The sequence below is a fragment of the Clarias gariepinus genome, chromosome 2, assembly GCF_024256425.1.
Source record: "Clarias gariepinus isolate MV-2021 ecotype Netherlands chromosome 2, CGAR_prim_01v2, whole genome shotgun sequence".
Classification (NCBI taxonomy): domain Eukaryota; kingdom Metazoa; phylum Chordata; class Actinopteri; order Siluriformes; family Clariidae; genus Clarias; species Clarias gariepinus.
The window spans coordinates 51,094,863-51,117,334 of record NC_071101.1 but is presented as its reverse complement, the minus strand read 5'-3'; the positions used below and the strand labels follow the sequence as shown (position 1 = coordinate 51,117,334).

Below are 22,472 nucleotides of genomic sequence, written 5' to 3'. Positions count from 1 at the left end.
AATTTTAAAATCTACAAAAGGGGGTAGGGCTTTTTCATATTTAGTTCCAAAGCTTTGGAATAGCCTTCCAGACAGTGTTCGGGGCTTAGACACGGTTTCCTAATTCAAAAGTAGACTCAAGACGCATTTCTTTAATCTGTGTCACAAAGGCGAGGCAGCTGTTAAGGTCTTAACGACCATTCCACAGGTGCATGTTAATTAATTAATTATGGTTAATTGAACATGCATGGAAAACATTGTTTAAACCCTTTACAATGAAGGTCTGTAAAGTTATTTTGATTTTTACAATATTATTGTTGAAATACACAGTCCTGAAAAAGGGGCGTTTCTTTTTTTGCTGAATATATATATATATATATAATAACAGCGGATCATTTCCATGCGTCAGATTTAAGGAGAAAACAAGGGGTAAAAGATTTAACAGGGAGCAGTAAAGCATTTACGTTTACCAGTGGTTATAAATCTCTATCTGAAATATAAAATGTGAAATAAGTCAAAACAGTGATCGAGAAAAGCCAGGAGAACAAAATGCTAGGCTAAGGGTGTTAAAAGAAGCACTGAGATCTGATAGAATAAGCATTAGTATCAATGGAATGACCAAGATAATTAATGACAGAGAGAGTGAGTTTCTCTAAAACCTGATTATACATCTTATATCAAATTCATTAAATGTTTTGTCTGAACAAATGCTTAAATAAAATGGACTTTCAGATTCAAGAGTTAATGAAAACTGAACCTTGATCTTTTGCAAGTTAACATAATCAATATCACAAATGTGTTTAAATTTAAATAGTTAACTGAAAGTAGTGCAGAATCGTGAATACTGAACATTTAAAACATTACACTTCTCTTATTTTTGTTCCAAAATTTTCATTATTTCATTAATTCCAGATCTTTAGACCACATTAAATGTCAATGTCACATAATGTACATATACCCAAAAGCACATTCATGACAGAATATTTATTAATGCAGAGTCTGGTTGGAATATTTGGAGAGTTATAATTAATTTAATGCTCTTTCTAAACCACGGATAAAACAGAGCATAAATAACTGGATTAATGGTGGAATTAAGATAAACCACAATGAAGACTTTAAGAAATGTGTCTGTCTGTAGCTCAATAACATCACCTAATAAACTGTAAATAAAATATGGAAGTAAACACACAAGAAACACAGACACTAAAATGCCGAGGACTTTAGCTGCTTTTCTCTCAGATTTCATTGAGTGTGAGGTGATTTTCTGCGTTTTAGGCTGTTTGTGATTATTAAGCTCTCTAATAGCAGTGGCATGTTTCTTAGCAATCACAAAAACCAGAGTATAGAATATGATTATAACAGAAAGTGAAAATATAAATGTTATTACAAGATCAACTACAGACGAAACTTCATTCAGAAAAAGATGACACTCTCCAGGACACATTACAGAACTTGTGAAGATTTCATTGAAATAAACTGTTGTGGTATAAACCAGACAAGCACACCAGTTGGAAGAAACCACAATGCTCATAGTCCTGGTAGAGATTGTGTTTGTGTAGAGAAACGGGTTTGAGAGAGCCAAATACCGATCCACAGCGATCAGAGCAATATGATATATAGACAGACTTGTGAGAATATAATTAATTACAAAAAAACTGATGCAGTAACAATTATCAAAAATCCAGCATGACTCAGTGGTCCAGATCAACACCGGTGGCATCACCAACGCCCCAATGAGGAAATCTGACACAGCAAGAGAGAGCACGAGCATGTTAGTCGGTGTGTGAAGCTGCTTGAAGTGAAAAACAGAGATAATGACAAGCAGATTTCCACACACTGTTAGCAGAACCACAGCAGCTGAACACACGTACAGTAAGATATAAACTGCAGGAGATACAGATCTCTCTGGACAGGAGAAATGCTCACAGAGATCAGACTGGTTAAACTCTGACAGGTTCATCAATATATGCATTTTAAAATAAAATTTCTCTGTTACATCTTGAACAAATAAATTATAGATCAGTCTGGTCAGATGTTTTTTATAGTTTATAAAGTAAGCACATCCCCCAAGTTTGATTGACAGCTGAATTAACATGATGTCATGCACTGGGGAAACTAAAGACCACTGAAGCCATTAAGCGCACAAAATACCTAGTGTTTGTACGTGCAAGTTCTTTAATTTACAATTTAAAAAAAAACATTAAGAGAAAGTAAATATTTTTTTAAAATGAAATTCACAAAACTACATGTTCTTAATTATGTTACAGTGTGAATAAAGAGAAAATGTGATACATTATATAAACGAAACATTTATTAGGAATAGGTAATCTCAAATAGCATAAAAAGAGTCAGTATTTAATACACTGGTTTTGTTCTTATGACAATCATGATAAACGAACTTTATATATAATTATGCCTTGACATATGGAGTCACAGCAAGGCTGGACTACAGTTTGTTGGCTTGAAAATGTTTGAAACACTTCATTACTCATCCCATTAGCTTCTTTAGTTGCTGCCACCTTGTGGACAGAAGTGTCTCCAAATAGTCTTAAAACCTCTTTTAGCATCTGTTGGTCGAGTTTAAATACTTGATTAAAGCACTGATCAAAGTGCTAAAATTTACAAATGTTGTGTGTGTGTCTGTGTTTATGTTTCTGTCAGAGCTGTCATAATGTTCTGACATAAACATTACAGTCTGTTAGCGAATAATTCAATTGAGTGTTTTGTACTTTGTATAAACTCTTGTTTAGTTCTGTGTATTAGATGTAATAATAAACATGGCAATATGTGATTAAAGAACAACTGTTTCTCATGAAGACCTTCCCGGGAAAGCAAGACTAAAACTGAGCTCTGCTGCAGAGGAGAAGTTTATTTAGAGTCACCAATTAACAACCAGCACCTCAGATTAGAGCCGTTATGAAGCTTTACAGAGCAGAAGTAGCAGATATACATCTCAATATCAACTGTTCAAAGGAGATTATTGTGTGTTTTGGATAAACACCTTCAGTATTGTTCAGTATCAGTATTGTAAAGAAATAACAATCAGGACAGACAATGGAGTTAGAGAGGGGTGTACAAACTTTTGACTTGTAGTGTGTATGTCTACATGTTTTTGTATGATGTTCACCTATTTTTCTGTATCACCTGTGAAACAATGTTCTTGGCACAGTTTGAGTTACTGTCCACTTTTACATGTCACAAATATATTATATATACACAGTATTAGTCAAAAGTTTAAACACCCACTAATTCCATGGTTTCTCCTGATCTTTTATGACTTTCTACATTGTAAAACTTTAAAGGCGTCTAATCTACGTAACTGTAAACAGTTGTTAGTAAGATGTGTCTGCTACTTATGTTTCCGTAAAGCATTTATTGTCATACATACTCGCTCCACGACCGGAAGGACCCGGAAGTAGTACGGTCGGCAACGCAGGAAGCATAAAAGGCGCCAAAATGGCGCTTCACATCGCTCATTCATTGAGTTGCCCATGCTGGTTCCGACTTTACCTGCCAAATCATGAGTACTCACTATTTCTGGGTTTATCTTCCTGACCGAGTGTGTGTTGTAAAAACGCAAGTTTATTGGTGTAGACTCTTGCTCTTAGAGAGAGTTCTGAGAGAACGCGGCTTTCCACGAGGCTGCTCTTCTTCTGGCTGGTCCACCGCCCGTCACAGCGGCTGTGATTCCTAAAACTCGACCTGCATTCAAACACGCCTGCAATTAGGACGCGCCTCCTTGACCGCTGAAGAACGGGAACGGCGATTCCGAGGAGGGCTCTGTGCATACTGTGGGTCGGCTTCACACCATCGAGCTATCTGCTCTCTTCGCCCGGGAAATGCTCACCTTTCGACTCACCGGGTCATCTTCAACTCTCCTTCATCACGACTAACACCTCCCGTCTTTTGGTCCAAATACACCTCCAATTTGGCCACAAACAGGTCGAAACTACTGCGTTCATTGACACCGGGGCCGCAGGTAACTTTATTGACACTTCTTATGACAAAAAATTGGGGTAAAAATCGGGGCGTTATCTCAGCCAGTTCGGATCATTTCCGTCGACGGTTGGCCCCTATCATCTAGCTCCATCACCACTCAAACTCAACCCATCACCCTGACCATCGACACGCACCAAGAACAGATCCAATTTCATCTCACTACCATATCATCACCACCTATCATCCTCAGACAACACGACCTCCTCTTATTCTGGACACAAAACCTAATTCTATAGTGGGGACTGACCAGCTCCCCCCCGCCTACCGAGACCTGGCTGAAGCGTTCTGCAAAAGGCATGCCACTCATCTTCCTCCCCATTACCCCTACGATCTGGCGATAGACCTTCAGCCGAGCTCTGTGCCTCCCCGCAGCTATTTCTACTCCATCTCAGCCACCGAGACACGAGAAGAAGAAAGGCGGTGAACTTCGCCCGTGTGTCGACTATCGGGGGCTGAATAACATCACCATCAAAAATCGACATCCATTGCCTCTTACCAACTCTGCCCTGGATGCCATCTCTGGTGCCACCATCTTAACTACGTTGGACCTTCGGAGCGCCTACAACATGGTGCGTATCAGAGAGGGCTATGAGTGGAAGACGGCATTTATCACCCCCACTGTACACTACGAAAGCCTGGTTATTTCTTTTTAGACTCTGCAATGCCTCTGCCGCATTCCAACACTTCATCAATGATGTTCTACGGGACATGCTAGGGCGGTGGGCATTCGCATATCTGGAGGACTATAAGTTGGAGAAGTACGCTTTTCACGAGCTCTCCACCAGGTTCCTGGGTTTTGTCATCTCGCCCCAGGGTGTGGCCATGGAGCTGCAGAAACTAGAAGTTGTGCGTCGTTGGCCCCTACCCAAGACCCTCAAGCAACTTCAACGGTTCCTCGGGTTTGCGAACTTCTATCGTCGCTTCATCAGGGACTACAGTACAGTTGGGGCACCTTTAACCGCTCTGACCCATCCATCACCTCACCATTTTCCCCTTAACCCTGCCGCCATCTCCGCCTTCAATGGACTCTGTCATCGCTTCGTCGAGTTCATCCAGGCATGCCCAGTGTGCACCAGGTCAAAGGACACAAACCAGCCGTCACCGGGAGAACTCCAACCGCTTCCTGCCCTGGATGCACATTGCCGTTGATTTCATCACGGGCCTGCCGGCCTCAGAGGGGAAGACCACCATCATGACCATCGTAGATTGGTTCTCCAAAGCCGTGCACCTGGTGGCCCTCACCGGACTTCCGTCAACTAAAAACGCCGAGCTGATATTAGAGCACATACAGTAGTGCGTCTGCATGGGTTCCCAAAAGACATCGTCTTGGACACAGGGCCCCAGTTTACTGCCAGGTTCTGGAAGGCCTTCTGCAATATAGGTGACGAGGTGTGGCTATCAACAAGAAATCTAGACCTCGATACCGAATCAAAAAAACTGTCACCCAGGTTTATATCGCATCAACTTCCGAATCACTCCTGTACCGACTCCAGCTGCCTGTGGCGCTCCGAAATCAGCCGGTATTTCACACCTCACAACTCAAACCCTTCATTTCATCTCCCATGGTCGCTCCTCCTCCCCGGATCATCAACAGTGGCCACTGTATGTCGGATCCTTGATTCATGCCCATATTATAGATATAGTATATGTTATATCTTGTAAAAATGGGAAGTTCATGAACATCAGAATTTCCCCCTTTTGCTTTAATTAGATTCTGTACTAATGGTGCCAGAGACTCCACGTTCTCCGTGAGTTTCTCGAAAACCTGATTATACATCTTATATCGAAGTCATTAAATGTTTTGTCTGAACAAATGCTTAAATAAAATGAATTTTCAGACTCAAGAGTTAATGAAAACTGAATCTTGGTCTTTTGCATAAAGTTAACATAATCAATATCACAAATGTGTTTACATTTAAATAGTTAACTGAAACTAGGGCAGAATTGTGAATACTGAACATTCAAAACATTACACTTCTCTTATTTTTGTTCAAAAATTTTCATTATTTCATTAATTCCAGATCCTTAGACCACACTAAATTAAATAATGTATTATGTTACATAATGTACATACCCAAAAGCTTATTCATGACAGAATATTGATTAATGCAGAGTCTGCTTGGAATATTTGGAGAGTTATAATTAATTTAATGCTTTTTCTAAACCATGGATAAAACAGAGCATAAATAACTGGATTAATGGTGGAATTAAGATAAACCACAATGAAGACTTTAAGAAATGTTTCTGTCTCTAGCTCAATAAGATCACCTAATAAACTGTAAATAAAATATGGAAGTAAACACACAAGAAACACAGACACTAAAATGCCGAGGACTTTAGCTGCTTTTCTCTCAGATTTCATCGAGTGTGATGTAATTTTCTGCGTTTTAGGCTGTTTGTGATTATTAAGCTCTCTGATAGCAGTGGCATGTTTCTTAGCAATCACAAAAACCAGAGTATAGAATATGATTATAACAGAAAGTGGAAATATAAATGTTATTACAAGATCAACTACAGACCAAACTTCATTCAGAAATAGATGACACTCTCCAGGACACATTACAGAACTTGTGAAGATTTCATTGAAATAACTGACTGCTGTGGTATAAACCAGACAAGCACACCAGTTGGAAGAAACCACAATGCTCATAGTCCTGGTAGAGATTATGTTTGTGTAGAGAAATGGGTTTGAGAGAGCCAAATACCGATCCACAGCGATCAGAGCAATATGATATATAGACAGGGTTGTGAGAATATAAGCAATTACAAAAAAACTGATGCAGTAACAATTATCAAAAATCCAGCATGACTCAGTGGTCCAGATCAACACCGGTGGCATCACCAACGCCCCAATGAGGAAATCTGACACAGCAAGAGAGAGCACGAGCATGTTAGTCGGTGTGTGAAGCTGCTTGAAGTGAAAAACAGAGATGATGACTAGCAGATTTCCACAAACTGTTAGCAGAACCACAGCAGCTAAACACATGTACAGTAGGATATAAACTGCAGGAGATACAGATCTCTCTGGACACAAGAAATGCTGACAGAGATCAGACTGGTTAAACTCTGACAGGTTCATCAATACATGCATTTTAAAATAAAAAGTCTCTGTTACATCATGAACAAATAAATTAGAGATCAGTCTGGTCAGATGTTTTTATAGTTTAAAAAGTAAGCACATCCCTCAAATTTGATTGACAGCTTAATTAATATGATGTCATGCACTGGGGAAACAAAAGACCACAGAAGGCATTAAGCGCACTAAATACCTAGTGTCTGTACATGCAAGTTTTTTAATTTACAATTTCCAAAAAACATTAAGAAAAAGTTAATAAAAAAATGAAATCCACAAAAGCTGTTGACCTACAGGGTGCCGGTGGAAATTGGGCTACTGTTGGTCAAAATTTAGGAGAGACAGTAGGGACTTTGAATGTTGGGACTACAGTATGACAGGGAAGGCAAGAGAGCTGGTTGATATGAGAAGGAAGGTGAATATACTGTGTGTCCAGGAGACCAGGTGTAAAAGTAGCAAGGCTAAAAGCATAGGAGCAGGGTTCAAATAGTTTTACCATGGTGTGGATATGAAAAGAAATGGAGTAGGAGTTATTCTGAAAAAGGAGTTTGTAAGGAATGTTCTAGAGGTGAAAAGAGTATCAGACAGGTTGATGAGTATGGGGTGAAGGGGTGATGTTAAATGTTGTTAGTGGCTATGCCCCACAGGTAGGATGTAAGTAAGAAGAGAAAAAGACATTCTGGAGTGAGTTAGATGAAGTGATTCAGAGCATCCCCAGAGTCGAAAGAGTGGTGATTTAGACTTCAATGAACATGTTGGGGAAGGGAACAGGGGTAATGTAAATGTGATGGGCAGGTTTGATCTTCAGGACAGTGTCATGCACACTCAATCGGCGACCGGCACTAGGACCTGGAAGTAAAGCGGTTGCGAATCAGAAAGTATAAGAGGAGTAAACGAACCAGGATTCAGCGCCCAGTCATTGAGTTCAGCCCATGTCGGTTCTGGTTGTCCATCATCGATTCGTGAGTACTCACTTTATTTGGGTTTCGCTTTCTGATCTTGAGTGTGTGTTTATAGGATGCGGGTTAAATTTGTGTTTTTCCCTTGCTCCCCTTTTGTGAGAGTCCTTAGACTAAAACGCGTGGTTATCCTACCTACTCGCTTTCTTCCGCGTTTGGGTTCACCATCCACGCTACATTGGGCTAATCGCTAAAGCTAAGTCATCTGGTCGCCTAGGTTAGTTCATCCTGACAGAATGACTGAGCCAAAAGCGGTGAACCCAGCGGATTACGCGCATCTCCTCGACGTGGTTGACCAGCATGCCGAGCTAATCAATAAGCTAACCGGGGAGGTCGCTACTCTGCGCCAGGGCGTCCAAGACGTCGCGGCGGTCAGGCGGGAGAACGCGGAGCTCCGGGCGGCTGTTGATGTCGCAGCCACGCATCACCCCGCCCCCCCCACCCTTCTTCTGATGTCTTTCTTGCATTACCAGAGAAATGGAATGGCACGGACGGGAAGTGTAGTGTGTTCTTAACAGCGCTCGATCTGGTGTTTGAGTTTAATTCCACCAAATACTCCACCGATCGGCTACGCATTGCTCTTCTCGTTTCGTTGCTAACTGGGCAGGCAGCTGAGTGGGCCACGGCAGTGATTAAATCAGACTCGGACACCGCCCATTCATACAACGAATTTACACGCCAGCTTCGACTCACTTTCGAACACCCTGCGGGCGAGGTGGTGACCGACACTAAACTCTATTACCTGCAGCAGGGTGGATTGTCCGTGAGCCGCTACACCGCGGAATTCAGAACCCTCGCCGCGCAGACATCTTGGGGAGACGCCGCGCTCCGGACGTCCTACTACGAGGGGCTGGCGTCACGCATAAAGGACGAGCTTGCCGGACGAGAGCTTCCAGCTACACTGGAGGGATTAATCCAGCTAGCCCTCCGCATTGACCAGTGCCTTCTCTCTCGTCCGAAGCCAGCCCCGAGGACCCTGCCGCCTGCTTTCACCTCTTACCATCCTACACCTCCACCACCGACCATTTTCACCGCTGCCACCACTGGACCTGTCGGATCTCCACCTCCTGCCATGGTTGACACCAAAGCCGGGGAACCCATGCAATTAGGACGCGCCTCCCTGACTACAGCAGAACGCGCACGCCGGTATCGAGAGGGGTTGTGCGCTTACTGTGGGTCCGCGGCACACCACCGGGCGATTTGCCCTCTTCGTCCGGGAAACGCGCAGCTCCCTCCAAATCTCCAGCACAACCGACACAACCACCTCTCGTCTTACTATTCAGGTAATCCTTCAATTTGGCCACAAACGAGTCAGAAGTGCAGCGTTCATCGACTCCGGTGCCGCCGGCAACTTCATTGACTCCACTTATGCCAAAGAACTGGGGGTAAAGATTAAGGCGTTATCCCAGCCAGTGCAGATCACCTCCGTCGACGGTCGGCCCCTGTCATCCAGCCCCATCACCCACCAGACTCAGACCATCACCCTCATCATCAATCAACACCACGAACACCTCCATTTCCTCACCTCCCATCATTCTCGGATACCCCTGGCTGCTACAACACGACCCTCTCATCTCCTGGACTAAAAATAGAATCCTCCAGTGGGGGCCGACCTGCACTGAGCTGTGCCTACGGGACCCAGCTGGGACGTGTTCTACGGAGTCCGAGGCCCCCGATGTCGACACCAACGCCATTCCTTCTGCCTACAGTGACCTGGCTGCAGTCTTTTGTAAACGGAGAGCTACTCACCTTCCACCACATCGCCCTTACGACCTGGCGATAGAGCTGCAGCCAGGTTCTGTTCCCCCCCGTGGTCATCTGTACTCACTGTCGGCGGCTGAGACACAGACGATGGAGGAATACGTCGCCAAAGCCCTTCCCATGGAACCATCCGGCCCTCCTCGTCTCCAGCGGCCGCCGGCTTCTTCTTCGTGAAGAAGAAAGGGGGAGAACTTCGTCCATGTGTCGACTATCGGGGGTTGAATAAAATCACTATCAAAAACCGACATCTGTTGCCGCTCACCAACTCAGCCCTGGACGCCCTCTCTGGTGCCACCGTATTCACAAAGTTGGATCTCCGGAGCGCCTACAACTTGGTGCGCATCAGAGAGGGTGATAAGTGAAAAACGGCCTTCATCACTCCCACAGGACATTATGAGAGCCTGGTCATCCCCTTTGGACTATGCAATGCACCCTTGGCCTTCCAGCAATTCATAAACGATGTCCTGAGAGACATGTTAGGCCGATGGGTGTTTGTATATTTAGATGACATCCTCATCTACTCTCGCACCACCGAAGAACATATCCAACATGTACGGGCAGTTCTTAAGAGATTGCTCGCTCACCAACTGTACTGTAAGTTGGAAAAGTGTGCTTTTCACCAGCACTTCACCACGTTCCTGGGTTTTGTCATCTCGTCCCAGGGTGTGGCCATGGATCCGCAGAAACTGGAAGCTGTCCGTCATTGGCCCCTACCCAGGACGCTTAAACAGCTTCAACGGTTTCTTGGGTTTGCAAACTTCTATCGTCGCTTTATCCAGGGCTATAGTACAGTTGCAGCACCACTAACCAGTCTGACCAGGCCCTTCTCTCGTCTCTTCCATCTCACTCCTGAAGCCACCTCCGCCTTCCAAGAACTCTGTCACCGCTTCACCACTGCACCCATTCTTCTTTACCCAGATGCCAACCAACCGTTTGTTGTAGAGGTGGACGCGTCAGATGTGGGCTACACCCCTGTGGCTTCTTCTCCAAGAAATTTGACCCCACTCAGCAGCGATACGGGGTAGGGGACCGCGAGCTGTTGGCCATAAAGTGGGCCTTGGAGGAATGGCGCCACTGGCTCCAGGGCGCCAGTGAGCCGTTCATGGTCTGGACGGATCATCAGAACCTCATCACCATCCGGAATTTAAAACAACTCAACCCACGACAGGCACGGTGGGCATTGTTTTTTGAACACTTCAATTTCCATCTGTCATACCGCCCGGGCTCCAAGAACACCAAGGCCGACGCCCTCTCCCGCCAACAAGAAGAGGAGATGCCCCAGGCGGACCCCGTGCCTGTCATCCCCACCTCACGGATCATCGCACCCATCCACTGGGACATCGAGACGAGGGTTCGCCAGGCTCAGGCTGAGCAGACTGGGCCGGCAGGTGCGCCGCCTGGACAACTCTTTGTTCCTCAGCGTCTGGTTCCCGAAGTTCTCCAGTGGGGCCACTCCTCGCCCATCGCAGGACACCCAGGGACTCGGGGCACACTACAGTTTGTAAGACAGGCGTTCTGGTGGCCCACCATGAGGAGGGACATTGAAGAGTTTGTTCAGGCATGCCCGGTGTGCGCCAGGGCCAAGGATTTCAACCAGCCTACCTCCGGAGAGCTCCAGCCTCTGCCCGTTCCCCGACGGCCCTGGACGCACATCGCCTTAGATTTCATCACGGGCCTGCCGGTTTTCGAAGGAAAGAACACCATCCTAACCATCATCGACCGGTTCTCCAAAGCCGTACACCTGGTGGCCCTCACCGGACTCCCATCAGCCAAAGACACCTTCCAGCTGATTTTGGAACATGTAGTCCGCCTGCATGGGTTCCCCAAGGACATCATCTCGGACAGGGGGCCCCAGTTCACCGCCCAGTTCTGGAAGGCCTTCTGCCGTCTGATCAATTCCACCTGCAGTCTGTCCTCCGGTTATCACCCCCAGACTAATGGTCAGACGGAACGGGCCAACCAACAACTGGAGCGCTACCAACAACTGGTGTTTTGTTTCGGATCGCCAGCGCTCCTGGGCCCGCTACCTCAAATGGGCCGAGCTATCCCACAACCTTCACGTCTCTCCAGCCACCAACCTAAGTCCATTTAAGGTATGTTATGGTTTCCACGTATGGTTTGACGTACCATCGGCCCAACAGTTGGTCTGTAGGTGTCGGCGGTTATGGAACCAAGCCAACCTCGCCATCCAACGTGCCAATACCACCTACGTTGCCCAGCATCGCCGCCGACACCCTCCGGGACGATTGTACCACGTAGGTGACAAGGTATGGCTCTCCACAAGGAATCTGCACCTGCATACAGAATCACGCAAACTATCTCCAAGGTTCATCGGTCCATACCGCATCACCCACCGGATAAACCTTGTCACCTACCGGCTCCAGCTGCCTGCGGCGCTCCGGATCCCCCCAGTTTTCCACACCTCCCAACTAAAACACTTCACCACCTCTCCAATGAATCCACCCACCCCCCCTGCTCCTCCTCCCCGGATCATCGACGGTGGCCCCGCTTACACTGTGCGCCGGATCCTCGACTCACGCCCCCGGGGCAGGGGCACCCAGTACCTGGTCGATTGGGAGGGCTACGGCCCCGAGGAACGGTTTTGGGTCCCGGCCCGGTTCATTCTCGACCCCGAATTAATCCGGGACTACCGTCGTCGGGTATCCTCCACCCCAGGACCGTCAGAAGCCGGTCCTGGACAGGGGGTACTGTCATGCACACTCAATCGGCGACCAGCACTAGGACCCGAAAGTAAAGCGGTCGCGAATCAGGAAGTATAAGAGGAGTAACCAAACCACGATTCAGCGCTCAGTCATTGAGTTCAGCCCATGTCGGTTCTGGTTGTCCATAATCGATTCGTGAGTACTCACTTTATTTGGGTTTCGCTTTCTGATCTTGAATGTGTGTTTATAGGATGCGGGTTAAATTTGTGTTTTTCCCTTGCTCCCCTTTTGTGAGAGTCCTTAGACTAAAACGCGTGGTTATCCTACCTACTCGCTTTCTTCCGCGTTTGGGTTCACCATCCACGCTACATTGGGCTAATCGCTAAAGCTAATTTATCTGGTCGCCTAGGTTAGTTCATCCTGACAGACAGGAACGTAGAAGGACAGATGGTGGTAGACAGATGGTGGTGAAAGAGGATGGAAATGGCGGTAGTAAATACTTTCTTCCAGAAGAGGCAGGAACATAGGGTGACATATAAGAATGGAGGCAGTAGCTCTTAGGTGGACTACATCTTGTGTCGACATTGTAATCATAAAAGAGATCAGTGACTGCAAAGTGTTGGTAAGGGAGAGTGTAGCTAGACAACACAGGATGGTGGTGTGTAAAATAACCCTGGTTGTGAGGAAGATGAAAAGGACAAAGGCAGAGCAGAGGACAAAGTGGTGAAAACTGGGAAAGAAGTAGAACTTTAAAAAAAAAGAAAACAGAGTAGAAGAGGTGACTGTTGTAAAGCAGAAAGAAGCAAGAATTAGTAAAAGTGAGGTAAGAATAATGTTGAAGAGAATGAAGAGTGGAAAGGCTGTTGGTCCTGATGACATACCTGTGGAGGTATTGAAGTGCTTAGGAGAGGTGGCAGTAGAGTTTCTGAATAGTTTGTTTAACAAGATCTTAAAGAGTCTCCCTCTCCTTAACACCTTCCTTAACTCCTTTTCTTTAACTCTAAACAGCTGCCCTCCCACACACAAGGCAGGAAATTCTCCCAACCTCGTTTTTTGCCGCCCTTGCCCAGTCACAGATATCACTACTATTCCTCTTCATAAATCTGATCATTACCTTGTATCCTTCACCATAACCCTTCCTATTCTATGTAAAACTAACAACCAAAATTGCTCTTTTACCCACAGAAACCTTTACTCTATCTTCCCTTCCTCTGTGTCTTCATGCACCCTAACATCCCTCCCAGACCCAGACTCCTTCTCCTCTCTACCACTAGAGACTGCGACTGAAACTTTCCTCTCCTTTCTCTCCTCATCCATAGATCTCCTTTCCCCGCTGTTATCTAAACCAAGGGAGACATCTGGTCCTGCTCCTTGGCTATCTGATGTACTATGCAACAACAGCAGACAATTAAGAACTGCAGAGAGAAGATGGAAGAAATCGCAGCTTGATGCAAATCTTGTTTCTTACCAGACTCTTCTCTCTAAATTCTCATGTGACGTGACTTCTGCCAAAACTACCTTTTACAGAAAAAAGCTGGAAGCCTCTGTACTTTTGACATACCATTCTATATCATCTGGTCATGTTCCTGCTGCTTTTAAGAAGGCAAGAGTTATTCCCATCCTTAAAAAACTCGCCTGGTATCACTTCTCTATTTTATTTCCAAAATTCTTGAAAGGACTGTTTATAACCAAATGCCTCTTTACAGAAAGCAAAACAACCTTAATGATCCCAACCAATCTGAATTCAAAGTGGCACATTCCACAGAGACTGCCCTTTTGTCAGTCACTGAGAAGCTCCATGCTGCATGATCTGCTGAAATGTCCTCATCCTCCTGGACCTGTCAGCTGCATTTGACACAGTGAACCACAAGATTCTATTATCTATTCTTACAAGCCCTGGAATTTGTGGAACAGCATGGCAATGGTTTGCTTCTTACCTACAAGATAGGTCATGCGAGGTAACTTGGAGGGGATCTACATCTGCCCCATGTAGACTCTCTACTGGTGTCCCGCAGGGCTCAGTACCTCTTCTGTTCTTCCTCTATACCTGGTCTCTTGGTAAGTTCATATCATTGCATGGATTTTCATACCATTATTATGCAGATGACACCCAACTCATTCTCTCCTTTCCTCCCTCTGACACTCAGATTTCCACCCGGTTCTCAGCATGTCTGGCAGACATCTCATCCTAGATGGCAGCTCATCAGCTAAAGCTCAATCCGAGTTAAACTGAACTGTTGTTCATCCCTTGTGACTTATCCCCAGGTCAAGACCTTGTGATATCCCTAGACAACAATCAAATCACTCCTTCAGCCACCTCCTGCAATCTTGGGGTAACTGTGGACAATCATCTGACATTTTCCCCACACATCACTAACCTTACTCGCGCTTGTAGATTTCTTCCTTACAATATCAGAAGAATCGGCCCATTTCTTTCTTTACAGGCTACTCAGGTGCTTGTTCAGTCCCTTGTTATTTCAAGACTGGACTACTGCAACTCACTCCTGGCAGGCCTGCCTCTATCCACGATACGTCCTCTACAACTGATCCAGAATGCAGCAGCACGTCTTGTTTTTTTAACCTTCCCAAGTTCTTCTATACCACCCCACTCCTCCACTTCCTGCACTGGCTTCCTGTAGCTGCCCACATTAAATTCAAAACGCTGATGCTTGACTACAAAGCTAAAAATGGCCCAGCACCCACTTACCTTTCTGCTCTAATCACACCATGCACTGCACCACATTCCCTCCAATCCTCCAGCACTGCTGGCCTCATCCTACCATCAGGGATCGAGGGCAAACCCCTGTACCGCCCCCCCCCCCCCAAAAAAAAAAAAAACTCTTTCCAGTTGTGTTTGACTAATGGCACTTAGTTGTTAATCTAGTTAACCCAGTGTAAGTATTTATCCAGTGACGTAAACTTTAAAGCACTTTTTGTAAGTCGGCCCAAATAGGTGGCTCCGTCCCTTTGCATACCTGCAGAAGGGAGCCTATGGAGTGAGCAAGGAGTGATAGGCACACGCCATGACAGGGACCCAAGAGGAACGGTGAGGCTACAGGGAGCAGAGGTAAAGAAGGTGCAAGGAAAGGTGTACAGGACAGTGGTAAAACCAGCAATGCCCTATGACTTAGAGACAGTGGCACTCAAGAAAAGACAGGAAGCAGAGCTGGAGGTAGCAGAGCTGAAGATGTTAAGGTTCTCTTTGGGAGTGACGAGGATGGATAGGATCAAGAATGAGTTCATCAGAGGGACAACCCATGTTAGATGTTTTGGAGATAGAATCAGAGAGGCCAGATTAAGGTGGTTTGGACATGTTCAGAGGAGAGATTGTGAATATATCAGTAGAAGGAAGCTGAGTTTGGAACTGCCAGGCAGGAGGTCTAGAGTAGGAGAGGACATTTATGGATGCAGTGAGAGAGAGGACATGAAGTTAGTTGGTGTGAGAGAAGAGGATGCAGAGGATAGGATTAGATTGAGGCAAATGATTCGCTGTGGTGACCCCTGAAAGGAAACAGCTAAAAGACAAAGAAGAAGATAATCTCAAATACCATACAAAGAGAATCAGTATTTAATACCCTGTTTTTTTTCTTATGACAATCATGATGAACCAGCTTCATATATAATTGTGCCTTGACATATGGAGTCACAGCAAGGCTGGACTACTTTTTGTTGGCTTGAAAAGGTTTGAAACACTTATTTACTTATCCCATTACAGATGGAGCCACGCCAAATAGCCGCGGCCATGTGAATTGCGTACGAATGGCGTACGGCTGCCCTATGCACGCCGTAGTCCCCCCTCCTTTTTCTTCGAGAAAGGCGTGTCAAGATTTCACAGTAAACACGCCCATTCAAGCCCTATTTATGTATTTACCTGGTTCCACCACTAGATGGCGCTTCGTTCTCAAGGACACGTTAACACAAGCCAGCAATTTAGCTGCGCTGAGTTGCAATCACGTGATTTTAACAACCCACCCCCACCCCCGCCGAACTGACGCTGCCAAACTGCACTAGAGATGAAGATGGCGGCTTAATGGACTATTCGCGGTAAGTGGTGTTTTAATTTATAAAATTTGTTTGGGATTAGTTTACAGTTTATTTCCCAGTTTAGTTTTTTACCGGCCATTTTGAAAATCACTGGCAGCACCAGCAGCGGTCAGATGTAACTTTAGATATCTTAATGATCTGTTTACCAAGTCTGGAGTTAACATTACAGCTTACTGTCAGTGTCACAAACCCACAATGTCACTCCTCTTTAACTAAAAAAAGACACTAAAGCTTCGAAAATACTATAAATGTCCCTATTACAAAAGCTGCACTACCCGATGAAGAGTGTTTGTGTTTTATAAAAATGCCTTTAGAGTCTGACCGCGTGTCTGTTTAAATTAGAATTAATTTATTCTTTGGGTAAGAGTTAATCTGCAGGTTATTTCTGTCAATATAATGTGATGCAGTTCATGAAGGACACAAGCTGAGGATAGATGTACAGGAGCTCGCGAGCTAAACACTCATAACCCGGTTTATATTTTTTTCAGTTTGGCCGTGACTTTGCGCGGTAGCGCGAGCGCTTAGTTACCGAGCTGGATAAAAACTCTGAAGTGTTTATCAGTTAAGGAGTGGGGGGGAGGGTGTGTGTGTGGAGGTGTGGGGAGGTGAGGGGGGCTTCAGTACTCGGAAAGGTTATAGTTTGGCTTCAGAGATGAACTAATATATACGAGTGTTATATCGCCTAAATTATTTGTATGAAAAGCGCATTTTAATTTAATGCAGACGATAATACAGACAAACCGGGGTTAACACTAACAAAGTTCAATGGTTAAAGTTATCCCAGTTTATTTACATTCCAGAATTCCCCAAAACAGTATTTTACACACTCTGTGGTGTAGGTTTACTAATATCTTTTATATTTATTACAACTAGATATTCTGTAAAGTTTATTTATCTTTGTCTTCACTAAATTCTCCTGTTGTCTTTAAGCAGAGCTCTGCTGTGGAGGATTGGGGGGTCAGACGGATGACGGTTGGCCTTTTGGAGCTACTGGAGGAGCCTGAACAAGCTGTTGAGGGAGCTGTAGGAGGGATGACGTCACAGTGCAACAGCTTTAGAATGATGTTTGGTCAGGTCTACTGTATATTCTGAACATAGAATTGCAAAACGTCTGATACTTTATGGGGGAAACAAAGAATTAAACAGTTCCATCTTTAATATAAAAAAAAATTATATTTTAATATAAAAGAACCAGATAGAGACTGATAAGCAGCTGGTGTTATCCGGGTATTTTAATGACCTTTAAGCATTTTCACCTGTTTTATACAAATTATTGTTTTACCTTTGACTAGTTTTGGAAGGATAAATTTTATTTTTAAAGTCATGTGTGCATGTTTTAATTGTTGGGGGACTGTTTGTGTATTTAAAAATACATTTACTTAAACCAACAACTTCAATGTGCAAAAAATGGGACCCGACATTGTTTTAAATAGTCAAAGAGTTGGGCTAATAATAATTATAATAATAATAATAATAATAATAATAATTATTATTATTATTATTATTATTACTGGTTATAGAAACAAATGAAAACAACAGTTAAACACTTGATCATATGTATCTGTGCTAGTTTGTGTTTGTGATTATGTGACCCATAATCATTTTTTTCTCAGTATAATTTTTTGGGGGGTTTTAAGAAACTTAGAAGGAGTGGAAGGTAAGAAACCTCAGTGGAGAATACTGACTATGACATGGTGCTAATTGCTCTGTGTGTGTGTGTGTTTGGCGGGGGGGAGGGGTACTTCAGGCTTACTTGTCTGCACAATGTTTGTGTTAAACCAATGGAGAAATGCAGGAGCGCGCGCACACACACACCTCTCATCCACAAACGCTTTAACTGTTGTCTTGTAAATCGTTGATTAAACCTATGAACACAGCTGTTCAGCATCAGTCCTAAACACAAGCGCAGGGTCTGTTTTTGTCCTTAACTTGCCTTTTGTCCTTACACAATGATAACATGTTGTTTATGTTTAATGTTTATTTTGCGGGAAAAGGTAATAAGCAATATTTAAAATAAAACAAACCAGGAAGTAAGTGTTTCATACATTAAGGTGCTGTGTATAACCAAGTGCCCCAACAGACATAGCAACAGTGTAGAGAGTGTGTGCGCTGTGGGGGATTGGAAGGTGAACGAAGATAAGTCATTTACAAGACAAAAGACGTTCAGAGGTGTGTAATGCCCTAACCCCCACCCCCACCCCCCCAAGCCACGGATTGCCCCCCATTACGCAATCGCTATCTTCAAAGAAAAGCCGCCGCCCCTTTTCATTCAAACGCGTTAGCGAGTGTTTTTTCTTTCCCTATATGCTCGGTTTTGTGAACACAGTTGCGTTCAGTAAGACGGTGGAAACAATTACCTAAACAGCAGCAACAACAACCATTACGATCACACTGTTGAATTTGCATTGCTTAAATATTTCGCAGCTCTGTCCTCTTTGCATTGCTACGTGTTTATTTACTTCCTTTTCGCATCGCACGTGATGCACTCTAAAATCGACACTATCAAACTTGGAAATTATATAATATCCAACCAAACATCACGTTATTAAAAGTAACGAATTTGTCAGTACTCTTCTCTTATGCAGCACGGCTAAAAAGATAATAAAAATTACACAAAAGTGCTTGGTGTCATTTTTATTATCTTTTTAGCCGTGTTGCGTGAGAGAAGAGTAGTGACAAATTCGTTACTTTCGTTACTGGACTATTTTGTCTGCAAGTGAAATACATCGATACATTAATAATTTACACCACGATAACATTACTGCAGAAGGATCTAGAGACGTGACTTTGAGACGTTTACAGTATATTCGAACCGTAGACAGGGTTTATTCTGCAGAACATTACAAAACAGCCATGTCCAATAAAACAGTGCATCTTTAATAAGCCACATTGGTTTCCAGTCAGTACTAAAATTAACGAAAGACTGAGAAGCCCCGTAATTTATATATATACATATATATATATATATATATATATATATATATATATATATATATTTTTTTTTTATGTTCAAATTAACGTTTCAGAGTAGCCTATATAATTTGTCTTGTCATCTGTTTACAGCGTTGGCTGATTTTGTGATTGAGACCCATGGGTTACATTGAAATATTTTTTATTAGTAGTAGTAAGCCAGGCTTTAGTAACCTTGGATAAATCACAATATAAGCCCTCTCCCGCGCATGCTCTCTCTCTCTCTCACACACACACACACACACGTACACACACACAGACAAATAAAACATGAAATCGCGTAAAACCAAATGAAACTATGGCAAAAATATATAAGCAGTGAAAATTACAGTAGTATCCTGTAGGTGATCCCTGTCCTGATAACAGGCGCTGACCCTCTGGACCTGTTTAGTTCTGTTAGTATTGTGTTTAGGTGTGAATGTTTATGGGGATTTAATCTGTCTCTGCTGCCGCATCTATTCACCGTAGTGATAAGTGATTAATGCCCCATCAGATCTTTGATGGGGGAACGTTATGCTGGTTAAATGACCAAAGACAGACTGATCCGTATGAACAGATATTTGTTTCAGATATTATGCGTTATTAATCGATTTGTTATGCCAATTTTTGACTATCAGCGAAAAAAAACATCAGCGAAAACATCAAAAATATAATGAAAACAAACTCAAGCGGGAGGTAAATTTCAAGCTTTACTTTGCAGCAAAATATTATCTACCAGTGTATTAAACGGAAATAGATAAAATACACCATAATGTAAAATACTGTACATAGCCCGCATTTGTATTCCGTACCTACAAAGACTGGTATAGATAAATTACAGATGTTACCGTGTCTTTAAGTATTATTAAGGATGTCGTGAAAAATATTGCAATAAGTAGTTTTATTAATTAATTAAATTAATCATTAATTAAAAATAGCATAAGCATCATGGGTTGTGTATTGAGTGATTTAAACCTGTTTTATGAATCGTTTTTATCCCTCTTTTTTACCACATCATCTTTTTATGAAACTATGTTGATGTAAGTTATGTTATATATATATTAAATATAGTAACCGGCTGCTTGGACACTGCAGTTAACTGAAGCAGTCAATGCTCCATCTGGCGGAATTATACAGCATTGCAACCATCTTTTTTAGAAAGCGCATGGGGGCGTTTATGGGGCGGGGCATCGTTAACCACGTCATCGCGGGGGATCACATTCCGTGCACGGATCGATCATGGTCCTGTCACGGTCCTGTCATGGACCTATCATGCTCCAAGCGGCTGTTTGACGTGGCTCCCACTGTAGTAATCCCATCTCTGCTGTTGTTGCTTCTTTATTTGCTGCCACCTTGTGGACAGAAGTGTCTCCAAATAGTCTAAAAGTCTCTTTTAGTATCCTTTGGTCGAGTTTAAATACTTGATTTAAGCACTAATTAAAGTGATGCAATTTCAAAATGTTTTGTGTGTGTGTTTATGTTTGTGTCAGAACTGTCATAATGTCCTGACATAACTGTTGTAGTCTATTTGCGCATAATTCAATTAAGTGTTTTGTAGTTTGTATAAATTCTTGTTTAGTTCTGTGTATTATGAGCACTTCCTTTTTCCAGTTCATGACCCACACCTTACTTTTTATGAAGTTTAGACGTACCATCTAATTCAATGTTTTTTTTTTTGTTATTTTATTATCTACATTTCAGAACAATGCTGAATTTTTTCAAAGCAATGTCAATGTCCAAGATTGCGCCGGTGAGGTCAGCTGCTGTCACGACTGCTCTGACCTACTTTTCTTTGTTTTTGTATTTTAAGGGAATTTCCAGTAACTTTAAAGCGGCAAATTCATCACCATTGAGTACATTACAGATCTGGCCTTTAAAATCGCACGTTTTCGGAACTGTGAAAATGCCCTTCATTACCTGTAGGGGGCAGCCGTGTTTCATTCTAAAGTATTGTGTGTCTACTGAAGCTGAAAAATGTTATGTCTTGTAGCGAATAACAGGGCTAGATGCGTTGGCATTGTGTCCACATTAAAATGTCTATATTTATTGGTGGACAATGCAACCGTCATTCGTTGTCTTTATTATGTAAACCCTACATATTAATGATGAAGAATGCTGAAAGCTATTCATTGTCATTATTACGTTAAAACGCTACAGTCTCTTAGGCGCCTATTGACAGCAAGCGACAGAGCTCATAAACGTGTCAAGCTCAAACTGATATGTATTTATTCTTCATTTTCATTCAGAATTATTATTATTATTAGTAGTAGTTCTCCGAATTTATTATTATTATTATTATTATTGTAATGCATCCGCGCGTGTGCAAAAGGACTACAAAGATGTATGATGTTAGCCTAACATTATTGTTTTATTGTTTTTATGCGCTTTAAACCTAGATGGGTACTGGTGGCTCTTTGGACGGGGGAGAGTCTCGCCCGGGGAGCAATTTAGTGTAGAACCACCACTGCCTATTCCCCACCACATCACGTACTTCCCTGACCTCGGACTAAACTCCGCGCTTTGCTTTTATAATGTGGAGCAAGCCTGAGATCATATTAACGTTAATTATCGCCAGCCGAAACGAATAAGCGGCTCCGTCCTTTTGCCGCCTATTCAGGGAGCCTACGCAGTAAGCAAGTATCGATAGTAGATATGGGCGCACACCCATCACAGGCACACGCCGTGGCAGATCATCATAATTTTCTTTAATAGTAAATAATTACCCCCGTTGCGCTGTACCATCGCTGGCAAAACCCTTATGAAATACAAGTTAAACGAATTTACAAAACTTTATGCGTGCGGTTAAGCGCTGATTCTAGTAGGAAAGTAAGGAGGAGCAGTGGCGGACTGGCCATCTGGAGCACCGGGGGTTTTCCTCGTGGGCCGCTGGCCAATCTGGGGCAGCCCAGTCAGTACGCAAATATATGTATATATTAAAAAAAAAAGACGGAAACCATAAAACCATGCATTTCTTTTCTACGCATATGGATGCGCAAGTGCGCCGCCGACAAAGAGCGCGTGTTTATGTTACCACGGATCCCAGTG

At 43.5% G+C, this 22,472-nt stretch overlaps 2 protein-coding genes across 2 annotated transcripts; both read right to left on the bottom strand.

The window, feature by feature from the left end:
• Positions 1 to 949: 949 nt before the first annotated feature.
• On the bottom strand, positions 950 to 1,951 carry LOC128518008 (trace amine-associated receptor 13c-like). The gene has a single exon (XM_053491126.1). It carries the CDS (start codon positions 1,949 to 1,951, stop codon positions 950 to 952), a length of 1,002 nt encoding a protein of 333 aa, XP_053347101.1.
• A 4,113-nt stretch (positions 1,952 to 6,064) lies between these two features.
• On the bottom strand, positions 6,065 to 7,069 carry LOC128518005 (trace amine-associated receptor 13c-like). The gene has a single exon (XM_053491122.1). It carries the CDS (start codon positions 7,067 to 7,069, stop codon positions 6,065 to 6,067), a length of 1,005 nt encoding a protein of 334 aa, XP_053347097.1.
• Between the last annotated feature and the right edge of the window lie 15,403 nt (positions 7,070 to 22,472).

Bases quoted from the DNA above. Each gene is read 5' to 3' on its own strand.
- LOC128518005 (XM_053491122.1), bottom strand. From the start codon at position 7,069: ATGCATGTATTGATGAACCTGTCAGAGTTTAACCAGTCTGATCTCTGT.
- LOC128518008 (XM_053491126.1), bottom strand. From the start codon at position 1,951: ATGCATATATTGATGAACCTGTCAGAGTTTAACCAGTCTGATCTCTGT.